This window comes from Orbicella faveolata, unplaced genomic scaffold, assembly GCF_042242905.1.
Source record: "Orbicella faveolata isolate gen_17 unplaced genomic scaffold, um_ofav_v1 contig_4, whole genome shotgun sequence".
NCBI classification, from domain to species: domain Eukaryota; kingdom Metazoa; phylum Cnidaria; class Anthozoa; order Scleractinia; family Merulinidae; genus Orbicella; species Orbicella faveolata.
The window spans coordinates 8,232,113-8,246,396 of NW_028301569.1; the positions used below are offsets into that span (position 1 = coordinate 8,232,113).

Consider the following 14,284-nt stretch of genomic DNA (forward strand, 5'->3'; position numbering starts at 1 on the left):
ACCAACAGAATGCCTGGAAGAGGCTAGCACATCACCGTGTCCAAGCATCCCAGCCCTGTAGTTTTAAAGTTTATCTGGTCCTGATCATTTTCACCCAAGGAATTTCATTTCTTAGGACCCATCCACTCTACGCTGGAGAAATTTGGAAACCCAACAATGTAATCAGATTTACCGGTCATTTTGGATTTGTGTTTGAGAAAAACTCGGTCAGGGAAATCGCGTAATTATCATGCTGTCATCGATTTCGAAAAGCTTCGTTTTCAAAATGTTTTCCGTCCCCACTAAACCGCAAAGCCGGTGTTTTCAAATTCCTCCGGTTTGAAGAGCGTTTTCGTAAAGTTTCGTGTTCGTGATGAATTAGTGTGAGCGGTAGGCCTAGACGTAGAAATATTAAAGGTTGCGTTTTCAAATTTCTCCGGCGTAGTGTGGACCGTGCTTTCGGGTATGTTTTCTAAATTTCTCTTGAGAGAGTGGGCCAAGCCTCTGCACCAGTTTAGATTAAAAACTGATTTTTCCATATCCTTCATCTGTATTGCCCTTGCACTAGTATTTACAAATGGTTAGGATTATAAAAAGTTGGGAGGGGTGTGGGTGGGGTGTGGGTGTGATATACCCATTGTTAGCGTTTGTAAGAGGTCTGGAAACTACTTCAATCTCTTTTCGACTTCCGTTTGCTTTATTTCCGGTATGTCCGGTAACTCAGCTGAAAGTCACGTGAAGACCTGAGTAAAATGGAGGAGAGCTCCATCTTTTAGTAGTGGGACAAATAGCTTAACTATGTCAGAATTACTCTTTAAAGTGATTATTATAGGTGATGCTACTGTTGGAAAAACAAGCTTTGTTCAACGTTACGTGCATAATCACCCGAGGAGGGAATATAAACCAACCGTAGGAGGTGAGGATATGTGTTTACATTTTCCAACCAACTGTCAAACTTGCGAGGTGATACGTATTTTAAACCAGACATTACGACTGAAACTAATCATTTGTTCTGGCATAAATCCCCGTAACATTTCAAAATTCCAATGATCTTTATGAGTTCGTTCTTCAACGACGTCATGGCAGCAAATAAGGATTTTTTCAACATGTAGACATTTTACCGGTAAATAATCTTTCAGTTTCTATGCATTTTCATGTTTCTTCATCCTCTGGTCTTGTAGATTGATCAGCAATCAATTATCGTGGTATTCAAAGTAACGCTGCAGGTTCATAAATTAAAATATTATATTTGTCAAAAGAGAAATCAAATGAATGCATGCCTTGAACTGTGAACACTTCACATTTTTTTTGCACACCTCTTTGTGGTGACCCAGAATGAGGGTTCTTGTGATTACATAACCATTTATACAATGTAAAAATGCAAGTTCTTATGTTAATATGGAAAGCCTACATGAACTCTAATTGGTCACCAAGAAGATGTGCCATAAATGAATTCAAATGTCAGGTGTTCATGGTCCAGTGTCCAAACTGTAACAAAATCCATTTCCAAGTTGCATTTAGCCTGTTTTTCAAAACGAGTCTAGGTGCGAAACCATTCACATGAAAATGTGTTCAGCCTACAGGTTCATTTTCATGCAAATCAAATTTATTCTTTATGAAAGGTTGTGCATGAGGTTTCATTTTGAAACAGACGCATAAGATACTGTAACTTGGAAATAGCCTATTGATTCATACTGTTTTTGCATTATCAAATTATATGATGCACAAAAGAAGTTTGGAGAGCACAAAAGAAGTGTAAGAGTTGATGCTCATTTCATTTCAACTTGCCTCATGGGCTACATGTACTACTAAAATTATACATGCACTGCAAAACTAATAAGAATATACTGCAGTGATACTCATAGGATTGTATAGATATTAAATAAATAATAACATGTTGTATCTTTACAGTGGATTTTGCTTTAAAAGTCATAAGATTGTCAGATGACACTACTGTAAGGCTTCAGGTGGGTAGATTAACTTACTGTGTCAGGGGAAAGGAAGCTATGGTTACTGGATTATGACAGGGATTGCCTTAAATTTAATTTGTGAAGCACATAGAGAAGTGAAAATCATGCCAAAGTCAACAAAGAAACTGATCTCCCATGTCAGCCTCTTGAGGACTTATGAATAGAGTGGGTAAGTTTTTAGACAAACTGTGGTGCTGCATCAGTGGGGAGTATAACAAGATAATTTGGTTTTATCAACTGGGTTGATAATGTGAATTGAATCTCTTTATGGTGGCCAATTCACATTATCAACCTAGTTGATAAAACCAAATTATCTTGAGGACTTAACTGAGTGAGATGTAGGAGATGTTTTTATCTGATCTTGGAAATATGTCTGAAAATCATCCTCTGCAATGAGCCACAAAGTCTCATTCTAGTGTGTTTCTCTATGTCGTGGAGTCTAAAATCACTTTAAAGCCCTGGTCTTGGATTTTCAAACAAGATTCTCGGCACCCCAGTGAGTCCAGGATTTTACCATTGGTTATGTCTTGTGGGCCTGGGTAATGCTCATAGGGTGGAATTAACACTACAGACCACATAAATTAGACAAACTATGCCATCTGTTGGACAGTGGTTTTTGTGAAAGATATTGTTATCCAACCTTAAATTTTATTAATACCTACTTGTATTTTAGAATGTTAACTAAGTATGAAATTTTCATCTTAGTTACATGACAAATATCTTATTACTCCTGGATATTTATAATTGCATATTCAGAGTGGGATCATGATTTATTAGTAGTAGTCTCAGAGCACTAGATAAATTTGTCTTATTAACTTCAAGGTGATATTTAAATCGTGTTGTTAGGTGAGTGGTAAAGAATTTCTATATGCTTTAGTGTAATCACACTTGCAGGTTAGGATTATTTCCTAATTGACATACTAATTTAACTTTCTTTATCTTGTTTCATGTTGTTGTGGTGCATGGTGAAAGTTATGGGACATTGCTGGTAGGTTGAGTGTGTAATTATTTTATAGTGAAACCTCCACTCAAGGCCACCTCTCTACAATAGCCACTTTATTATGTCCTGGCGGACAGTCCATACATTCACTCTTATTTTAACCTCCCTATAATGGCGACCTCTCCACATCATCAGTGGCCACTGAAGTGCATCCCAACTGCCAATTGAAAATAACTCCCTTGACAAAGGCCAGTTAACCAACAATCAACAAATGGTAAACACCAAACAAAGGAAATCAACGGTTGTGAATATAGGGGCATATCTTCTGCATTTCTCAACTCTTTTTCTCATTGAAAGCTTTACTTTGACTCCATTCCAGGTCAGGAAAGATTTACATCCATGACAAGAGTTTACTACAAAGGAGCTGCAGCCTGCGTTATCATGTTCGATCTCACTAGTCAACAGACATTTAATAGTACAATCAAATGGAAGAGAGATCTGGATAAAAAATGCACACTACCCAATGGAAAGACGATCCCATGTATTTTAGTAGGAAATAAAGTAAGTTAGAAACTCTTTTTTATATAGCAGACTGCTGTACCTTCTGGGAATGGTACTCAAAATAGAATTTAAAATTAAAATCTGACCTTATCCTAAGGCTTCTATGCCAACTGGATTATCCATGTCAGTCTTCCTGAATACAGACCAAGACTCCCGGTCTTGTGTTTGAATCACCAAATCTCCCAGATACTTAAGAGAAGTGCCTATAAATACATTCTCACACTTGTCTTGGCTGATTTTTGGGGGATGTTGAACATTTTGGAATTTTTGGACGCATTTTTGTGGTTGAATTGATTAAGGTACACTTCTTAGGGTTGAGAATCTCTAGGGAAAATTGGTGATCTTCTGGATTTTAGTTGTTTAGGTTGGCATCTCTACTAAGGGTCAGAGTAGAACTTTAATGAACAGGACTTACTAGCACTTAGGAGGAATTGACAAGGAGAAGTACTGTTGACGCTGCCCTTTGGGGAGGGGGCTGTAACAGGGAACCCATGGCATTTGACCAGACTAACCTTAAGGCCATTTCACCCAACCATATTTACTCTCAAGATTATTGATTCCTTTTTTTTTGCTTCATGCTCGCTGGAATAAAGACCAAACAGGAAGTATGCTAACCTTAGTCAATGGGTGGAGAGGAAAGCCCTGTAAAAGTCATTATCAATAACTGTCTTGCCCAAGAATACAATCATTATGATCCCAGACAAAGCAAAAACCCAGAAATTCCAAAATCCCAGTAAGGGATTACATGTATCTCAACATTAAACACTGTTTCTTTCTTTGTCAGAGTGACTTAGCAACAAGGCCTGTTGAAAAAGAGGCAATTGACAGAATGTGCCGAGAGAATGCGTTCCTAGGTTGGACAGAAATGTCTGTCAAGGAAGATATTAATGTCACAGAAACAATGGAGTAAGAACTTATTTAAATGTTCAATTTTATTTGAGGGATAATGAATTCCAAAGTGATATAATGTCTGGTGTTATTTAGTATTAATAAATCTTGTTTATGATGTATTGATGATCGCTTCAAGCGTCAAACTCAAGTAACTGTAGTTTCTATCTTAATGTGTATTTCACTCTTCATGTCAGTATTTGTATTGAGCACTCCTATGATTGTGTGAAACCACTTCTATTTTTCTTTGTTTATACACAAATATGTACAATCATGTTGATAAATGTACAGATAGTTGCTGGTCTTTAAAAGTGGCAAAGAGAAGCTCCAATACTTTGTCAGACATCATTTTTACAAGCACACAGCACTCTAAACAGGTTTTGCACAATTATTTATTGCAAAATTGTGAATTTACGGCCAAATTACAAATAATGTTATCAACATGTAGATATGAAGATTCTGAGATAGCTATGTGTAGTTGTACCTCCCCCTTCAGTGAGAAAAAACATTTTTCTTAGGGGATGGGTGCACCTACATTCAGGCTATTGTGAGAGAGTGTTATATATGTTGTTCCAGAAAATATACATACCCCTCCCATGGAAGGCTTAGTTTGACTCCCCCCCCCCTGGAAATTCCATTATAGCTTCATACTTTTCTTTAAAAATTTTGGTTTTTGAAACCCCACTTCCCCTTGGAATTTCCGTTAGAGGAGAAGGTCACTCCAAAAAAAGTACTTTTTATGTCAATGCTAAGAACAAACTCACACAAAATCTAACCACTCACTCAAAGTTTGAGCCTCTAAAGTGCAGGGTTTCATCTCCAAGGAAACCCAAAATTTGACATTGTTGCTGCCATTTTGAACAGTACTCAGTAGCCACGCTGTGTTTTCGTAATGTTATTCTGTCCAAGGGTTTTTGTCCAGGGCTTCCGACGAGCCTTTTAACTATCAATTTAGGTTATGGCTGCTTGATTATTTTGAACCAAATGTGCTCCAAACCCCAAAAATGATAGCAGCCAAGATAGTGCCAAGTGAATAATCGCTTGAAAAAAATACATTTTGCTGACCTTGTGAGGGGTGCCAAGTTGGTTGCAGGTTTCTCTGCTTCCCACCAATTTTGAGTTGGACAGAATGACATCACATAAACTTGGTCTGGCTGCCAAGTACAGTTTCAAAATGGCATCCTCCAAAGTTGAATTTTGGGCTTCTTTCGAGGCAAATTTCTTCAGGATAGCAGGCACATTGGAGGCTGAAACTTTGGTGAGTGGAAAAACCCAATGTTTACTTGCTATAGGTGGAGAGAAAAAAGTAAGCTTTTTTGAGTGACCTTTTGCAAAATCTGTGGGACTGTGAAAGTATGTGAAAACAAATTTTGCAAGATGTATATTTCTTGAAGGACCATGCTATTCACCACCCAGGAGCTATATATCACTGTAAATGGCTAGCACGGCAACAAAATCTTCACTTCTACTTATCATTGGTTGATAGCACATGATTAAATGTTATGCTATTGTTTGTTTTCAGCTACTTATTAACAGAACTGATGGACAACTACAGAAAAGATGAAGAAAAAGATGTACAAAACAAAACAGGGGCTGAGCAAGGAGGATTTATTGAACTCACCAACCACAAGACAGCAAAAGAAAATACTGGCAAATTGTCCTGTTGTTCAAGTTCATAGGATGATGAAAAACCTCTCTCAGTGTCCAGTTTGCTTTGTTGACAGTTCAGTTCTCCTTTCTGACCTCCATTTATTAATTCTGTGTAACAATTATATTATGAGCTCAAGATTTCTATCATGTGTAGAGATTGAGAGCAAATTAGCTAATTGTTTTAGTATAAATCTACTAGTCGTTTCAAAACTTTATTTAAATTCTCTTCACAGACACTTTGAAAATGTAAGGAAGCGGCCCCAACATTAAGCTACTCATTATCTACAACAATAGATAGTGTAAGTAGTTAGCCAATCAGAGAACAGCATTCGTGATAGAATGCTAGTATAAGATTGATACTAATTAGTTGGTAGAATTTGATGGTTTAAATGGAAAATCAACCCTTTGGCCCAATGATATACATATTAGCCTAAAAGATCTCATTACGGGTCGTCTCCATACACTTCTTATTTTTAATAGTCCTAATTGGAAGATTTTAAGGAATATATGTATCAACGCCCTAGCTCTGTTTTCCTCTACAAATTCTCCTTACAGGTCTCCATTCATTCCTTATAGTGCTAGTTGAGAGAATATAATGATGTAGTAACCTTTTAAGCCCCTAAAGTCAGCATAAAAATTCTCTCTGTTACTTCTGTCTCCTTTAGAGTGAGCTAAAAAAAAGACCTTCACAGAAGAGGATGCCTAATAATTGTTTAGGGGGAGAGGTCATGGAAGAAATTAGGATAAAAATTAAAATGTATTATTATAAAGTACAAATTACTTGTTTATAAACCCAGGGGGGTGGGGGAGGTTACTCCCAGATAAATTGGGCGAGGGTGTGTGGCCCACGTCCCAAAATCCTTACCCTATTTAAGACCAAAATCAGTGATTTTCCCTACCTTATTTAGAACCTGACAAAAATTTTGATACCCTATCGAAGACCAGACTCTTAGATCAATACCCTCTTTCAAACCTGTCTCATAATTAGTTACTTAAACCAGACCAGTGTTAAAGACATTGTGAAGGGCTTTTGTTGATGGTCTTATTATTGAAAATGACAGAAAAGTAGCTTCTTCTGTAAAAAGCAAATTCAAAACATGAGTGCAAAACCATACCCTATTTGAGACTAGAATGACCAAAATTGATACCCTATTTATGACCAAAATGTCTAAAACACCATTCCCATTGGGGCTGCACATGCCTATATAACCCATATAAAAGAGTACTCCCCCAATTGGGTTTCAAACTAAGGAAATTTTGGTATTCACAAGCAAACGTTTCACCCCCAATCATGTAGATAATTTTCTTGCTTTTGTTGTATCTATTTGCCTTGTTACACCTACATGTACTGTACATGTATGCTCAATTTTGCCTGGCCTTACTTGAGGGAATTACAAAGATTCTCTTTTGGAATGCTCATATATTTGTTATCCCAAGTGAGAGATAAATAATTCTTAAATTCAGGCCAAAATATTTGGGGGGCTTCTTTATTTGATCAAGTAAGCAGGCTGGCTCTAGACAAGATCACTAGATGTCAGAAGATTAGATAGGCATTTTGGCAGGCAATTTGTTCAATTTGTCATACAAAACTTACATGTGATAGCAAAACAAGGTCTACATGGAAATTCTCTATAGTTATGTACACATTGAAAGCAACCGACGGTTGATTAATTTAGAACTTTCATCTAGATAAGTGCAAGACCAGGGGTGCTTTCCATTTGGCCAGAAATTCTGGATCTTTCAACATGGGGGCAAATTGTATGGAAATTTCCTGGGAAGGTTTCTGGAAAGCCAAGAATTGTTGAATTTCCAAAATGTTAACCATTTAACTGAAAATTCTGGAAATTGCAGAAGCAAAATCAAGTGGGACAGAAATGGAAAGGAATGTTTGGAAAAGTTTGGTATACCTTCTGAGGTTTTCTCACTTTCGGGAAATTCTAGAAAATTTTGTTCGCGAATACACCACTGGAAATGTCCAGAAATTCAACTAGAATTTTTGATCGAATAGAAAGTGCCCAGAGTTTGAATTATCCATAAGCTTGACAAGCCTACCCTACATGTGTTGCCTCCGTTTAAATATAATTGATTACCAAATTATGTCATATAAGACTACAAGATACATGTAGTGTAGTATCTGATTGGCTATTGTCCGAACATGATTGACAAGTTCCAATCATATTTAGAGACTCTCTCCCAGCATGTTAGCTTGCTGTCATTGAGGGCTACAACCCATAACACCTGTTAATGGCTGAGTATGCTTGGTATGCCCTTGATGATAAATGGGTGAACTTGCCTTTGGATATAATTCACCCACAAAGTAACAAGTGTGTTTTAGGTGTGAAGATCACAGCAACAGGTGACTTAAGACTTAATGGCTGTACTGAGTATGGAGTTTTTTTACTTAATTTGTTCAAGTTGTTATGTTTCCTTTGTATGGGTCAAGAACTGAGTGTACAACAAGAAATATTTATTTTTTAATCTAAAATTAAAAAACATTTATAGAGAGAAGTGTATAAGAAACAATTATATGTAGATTTTATTTTTATGAAATAACAAAAGAATCAGGGTTTTTAATAAAAATCTGCATCATGTTATATAATGTGATCATTTACTAGCTTATTACCAGAAGATTATAGAAAGCTGTTTATAACAAACTTTTGTACAAAAAGGAAAGACCAAAACATGCGCTGTGCTATTTCCAGAACAAAAAAGACAAATTTTCATTGTCTAATATATGCATATTAATTTGTCATAATTTGTACTATCCAGCGTCATACTTAGCTAGTTTGTCCTAAGGTCATTAGTTTTTCCAGGGGGGAACTCCCACATAAAAAAGGACAGGGATGCTTGCCAGAAATTTTGAAAAGAACCCCCAAGAAGTACCACATTCCTGTTTTGTGGGCGTGGCTTGAAATGTTTTCACCCCTAGGAGGTACCAATTCTAAAACAACACATCATCTCCTAATAGGTACCAGAAAAGCTCCCACTGTGGACCTTTTGAGGCTGAATACCTTAGGAGGTACCAAAACCCCAGGGGGAGGGGGCACTAACATATATGGGCTATATAGGTATGTGCCGCTGTGAAGGGTATGGTTTTCAAGCAGTTTACTCTAGGATAGGGTATATAAATCAGAGCGTCTGGGTCTAGAATAGGGTATCATTTTTCCTACAACTGAGTAGTTGGTTGAAGAGTTTATCTAGACTAAGGAAACCAGGAATTGCCACTCAAAAATATAAAAATATCAAATCGGCGAGTTTAAATTTACACAAATCAGCCTCAATAGCGTCAATAGATGGGGGGATTTGGGGAGTTTACTCTAGTATAGGGTAGCGAAATTCAGCTGAACTAGCTCTGGTATAGGCTAAGGGTTCCAGGGTCCCAGCGGCACATCCCCACCCAGAAATTCCCATAGTACCCCACCGGGACTAAAACCACATTTTTAACCCCCTAAAGGTACGACAAACACCCCTGTCCTTTTTATCTGGGAGTCTCCTTGGGATTTTTTCCTTGTGTTGGCATTCGTTCACTGTATGGCCCACGATGTTTTATTTTTTAGTCACCCTTGACAATGTTGGAGAAAATAGAAGGTCTGTGAACAGAACAAAACTTAAAACAAAAGTGACTGAGTAGTCATTAATGATTATTTGCAGTAAATTATAGTAAATTTATAAATATATGAGAAGGAGGATTAAACAGGAGGGCAAATAAACATTCATTTTTGTTATGAAATGCAATAGCAAGCTGAATTTTAATACTTCTGGTTATAATGGATCATGCAGCATTTAGTTCATCTTGCCTGCTTGCAGATTAGGGCCGGCCATGTAATAAGTATGGCTTATTGACCAAGCATAAAATTATTACAAAGTTACAAGACATCTACCAAGTACTAGCCTTTTTGTGCTTTTAAATTTCTAGAGTCAGATACTGTGAAGTTCCATAACTGAACAAAGAAAACAAAATCCCATATTTTCTACCTTATTATCAGTTCTATTAGCCAATCACAGTGCTGGATTTCACTTATATCTTAGTGCTGATGCTTCCCTCTTTTGTATCTCGTTTGTGTATTATTTTACGTATTTCAGTTTCAATAAGGAAAAGTTCAGTTTACAAATTTCCCCACCGTTAAACAAAAGAACTACTAACTAATAGTTCTGTTGTCACCGACATCTGTGCTGTAAATAGGTAAACGGTGCACTATGTGTCGTCAAGTATAGAGTACTTAGCAGTACCTTGTTTGCCCGCTGACTGGAAATACGACTTGCCCTTCACTTGCGCTCACTTCCGCCATTTTTAGCGAGAACTCCAGCGCACGTTTCCAGCTGGAATTCTAAAGTTCCATTTACGCTAGTATGTCAAGTAAGTTTAAAGTACATGTGGCAGATTGTAGTGGTGCCGTAGTGATAGGAGATCATGCCAACTTAACCGTTGAGGCTCCAGTCGCAGGAGGTAAGTCCGGCAAATTTTCCTTTCCCCTTGACTGATTATTTCTTCCGTTTTTGGGTCTCACTCAGGGAAGAAAAGAGTTGCAGTAGGCAGAGATGGATGTGAAGACTCGAGTTAACAACTCGTAACTGGCGATTTATTACTATAGGCGTGTACTAGCTTTACCTTAATAAGTATACAAAAGCGATCTTTGCGCGTTTATTTCCAAAAATACTGTTATATTCAATTGGAATGTTGGGCGCAGACACGTACAACAATGTCGCAAAACCGAAGACATTAATTTTGAGACTTCTGTGAAACCGTCGCAAGTGGAATTAGCTGTTAAATTAAGTCCATGAAACGATTTTAACTTTTTAGACTTATTTTACTCAAAATCGATCGATCCTACGTGGTCACTGCTTGAGCCTGTACACGACGTACTTTTTTACGTCAATCTCGAGAGCGATTTCTGTAATAATTTGTCACTTTAAAGCCATACAATTTCAAACAGTGTTAACTATTTGAAAGCCGTGCTATGAGAGATAAAATAAAAAGTGTGACTGAAACTGATCGAAAGCAAAGTGAAACGGTTGTGGGAAAAACCCCTTTTTGAGTATCTAAAAATAGCAACAAACGTCGTATGATTTCTAAGACTCCATAACAGGTTCTGTAATGCTAATTTGATCCCAGCTTATGCATTTAAGTGACTACTTCTACTTTTTAACTTGATTTCTTTTTAACTTTAGCCAGACCACCACACAGGCCTGTCCGGGAACAAGCAGCTGCAGCAACGACAACAAGCAGTAAGAATAGGCACTTGTATCGTTTAATCGTTAACACCATGACTGTGTTCAGAAATTTTAATCCTTTCTTATAATTTGTAAACCCAGTTAATTTAACCCAGTTTTGTATGACTATTATCTTTGTCTTCCCTTACCTCTTCCCCATTCTCATATAATGTTGATTTTTATCCATCCAAGTTATTTTACTGTGCAAAAAAAACTTTTCTTCAAATAATCAGACTGCCGGGTTGTAGAAGGATAAGGATAAGTCTGCAAACGACCCAAGTGGCCCATCGGGCCGGTGCTTATCTCCGGTTTCTGTTGCATGAAGCGACTACGAGTATTTCTTGTCCCCCCTGGATGGGATGTTAGTCCATCGCAGGGTTACCCCCAGCATTAAATTCGCTGGCACCCATTTATACACCTGGGTGGAGGGGTGATGTAGCAGCTCTCGTAATGTGTAATATGATTGGCTCGCTACCCTAGCCGAAAACAAAAGACCAAACAATTGAAACAATGACTTGGACTTAAAAACAATAGAAGCTGCTTACAATACCAAACAAAAGCAGGTTATGAGAGCTGTTACACTACCGGGGTGGAGAGAGGCACTGTGAGATTAATGGGTAATTTTCTTTATTTCAAGCTCATGTCCCATGTCAAGAGTCTTCTGGGGATGATATTAATTACAAGGCAAAGTCTGGTTATTGTCTGGTGATAAACAACTATATCTTCCCCCGGAGGGATGATGTTGAGCGTACTGGCTCCAGTGATGACGTAAGGAATCTGACAAGTCTCTTTAATGACTTCAATTTCCGACATGTGGTAGAAGACAACCAAACTGGAAGTCAAATGATAAAGTTACTGCAAACCACTGCAGAGAAAGACTTTTCCAGATATGACTGCTTTGTGTGTGTGATCCTTAGCCATGGAAAAAAGGATGGGATCTATGGTACAGATGAAGAACTGATCAAAATTGAGGCAATCACATCTCTCTTCCGACGCAATGAGTGCCCGTCACTGGAAGGAAAACCAAAAATATTTCTCTTCCAAGCTTGTCGTGGTTCTCGACGAGATACAGTACCTGTTGAGAGTGACAGCGACCCCATTCCACTTTCAAGTTCATCATTACCAGCAGATGCTGACTTTCTCATCTGTTTTGCTTCAGCTCCAGACCATGAAAGCTACCGACAGGCTCACCTTGGTTCATGGTTCATCTCGTCTGTTGTTGACGTGTTCAAGGAATATGCAGAAAGAGAGCATCTCATGGATATGATGTTGAGAGTTAACAACCGTGTTGCTGGATTTTACAGCAAGGAGGGTCTCAAGCAAATACCATGCCAGGTCTGCATGCTACGAAAGAGAGTGTTTTTTGATCCAAAGTATAGCTTAACATGAATTTTACCCTGACAAGGAATTTATCCTTCAATGTCTTTTACAAGGCATTTTCATGTAGTATTTTAAATTAAGATTGTCTGACTGTGGCAATGGATTGAACCCCAGTAGATGTTACCTCTGGTATATTATCTGTAGACATTTAAAGTGCATATGACATGAAAAATAATTTCTGCTTATTTGAAAGGCCTTTCAAAATACAAAAGAATGGTGTTTTTCTTTTTAAAATATTTTTTTTCGTTTTAGAGATATTGACGTTTTTCTGTTATGAAATTAGATCAGTGACGACGTCATATTGTTTGCAACTAAAAAGTGATAAAATACAGAATAAACGATATCTCTGGAAATATTGAAGCAGTGTTCTTGAAACTTGGCACCACAAATGTGCATCACAAAAGCCATATGCACTTTAACAATATTATTCCATGAGCGCATGTTGATATGAGATATGAGATATGGGGGAATAATGCTTGTTGGATGTGAGATGATAATCATCTCACATCCAACAAGCGCAAGTGGAATAATATTAAAAAAAAAAAACGCTCTCAAAATATAGAAAACTAAAGTAGAGTAAAAGTAAAAACGCCCCCAAAAAATTATGTGCATATTAACGGTATCTGTAGGGCATGGTGTAATTTATTGTTCTTACACCATGATGGCAAAGCCAATGAAAACCCTTGAATTGTATTACATAATGATCATTTTTTGTTAATAGATAAATGTGAAATAGGTCATGTTATTTTCTTGAGACTGGACTGGAAGTCACTTGCACTTAAGGCTATCATGGGGGAATAATGCATCATGAAAAACAACTTCATTGCGTTGGCATTATTAATTTTTGAATAGTTTCCTCCATAAGAACTTCATTGCAAACTAGTTTAAGAACACAAGTATGGTCTCTTAATTTTGTAGCATGGTACAACTTTTCTGAGAAATCTTGTGTAGATGTACATGGTTTGTGAGTTGAAATTTCCTTGAAAATTGTAAATATATTGATCATTCATAATTACTATCTGATAATAATATTATCAGCATAATAATAAGTATGATAGTAATCAAAGGAGGGATAGATATCTCTTAGTAGTCACAATCAGAAGCCATAATGGGCTTGTAACATCCCTCATTTAACATTGAACAATGTTAGATTATGGGCTCAAGATATCAATCACTTGATAAGCGCAGAAAATGAGAGCGAATTATCTGATTGTCGAGGAAAAGGTGGTGGTTGTTCATCATGGTAGATGTAATAATAAAGTGTTCTATTGTTTGTCTCACGATGTAGTCACTTGAGATGTAGATCGCGAAGTTTCGACTGCTTACTGCTAGTATTCTGAAGGCGATGAGGTCGACTGATTACACGGCACTATTTATATCACGAAGGGCAGCTGTGATTGGTGCATTTCAAACCTCCCATTGTTCCATTGTTCCGGTGAGTAGCTGTTCCCAGTAGGTACATCATGTATGGGGACATATATTGTACCGAAATATGTTTCATATATGCTTGATATGCTTGAGATGCTTGTCTTACTTGACATGCTTGACTTGCTTGAGGTACTTGTCTTACTTGAGATTCTTGTCTTACTTGAGGTGCTTGTCTTACTTGAGTTTCTTGACTTACTTGAGATTCTTGTCTTACTTGACATGCTTGACTTACTTGAGTTGCTTGTCTTACTTGAGGTGCTTGTCTTGAGATTCTTGT

At 37.4% G+C, this 14,284-nt stretch overlaps 2 protein-coding genes across 2 annotated transcripts; both read left to right on the forward strand.

Moving 5' to 3' along the window:
• The first annotated feature begins 715 nt into the window (after nucleotides 1-715).
• On the forward strand, nucleotides 716-8,587 carry LOC110061699 (ras-related protein Rab-29-like). The gene is made up of 6 exons (XM_020768547.2): nucleotides 716-895; nucleotides 1,891-1,946; nucleotides 2,922-2,937; nucleotides 3,269-3,450; nucleotides 4,235-4,356; nucleotides 5,861-8,587. Exons 1-6 carry the CDS (start codon nucleotides 778-780, stop codon nucleotides 6,015-6,017), a joined length of 651 nt encoding a protein of 216 aa, XP_020624206.2. The 5' UTR covers nucleotides 716-777; the 3' UTR covers nucleotides 6,018-8,587.
• Nucleotides 8,588-10,223: 1,636 nt separating this feature from the next.
• LOC110067525 (caspase-3-like) lies at nucleotides 10,224-13,859 on the forward strand. Its single transcript, XM_020774866.2, has 3 exons — nucleotides 10,224-10,435; nucleotides 11,158-11,214; nucleotides 11,837-13,859. Exons 1-3 carry the CDS (start codon nucleotides 10,339-10,341, stop codon nucleotides 12,586-12,588), a joined length of 906 nt encoding a protein of 301 aa, XP_020630525.2. The 5' UTR covers nucleotides 10,224-10,338; the 3' UTR covers nucleotides 12,589-13,859.
• The last annotated feature ends 425 nt before the right edge of the window (nucleotides 13,860-14,284 follow it).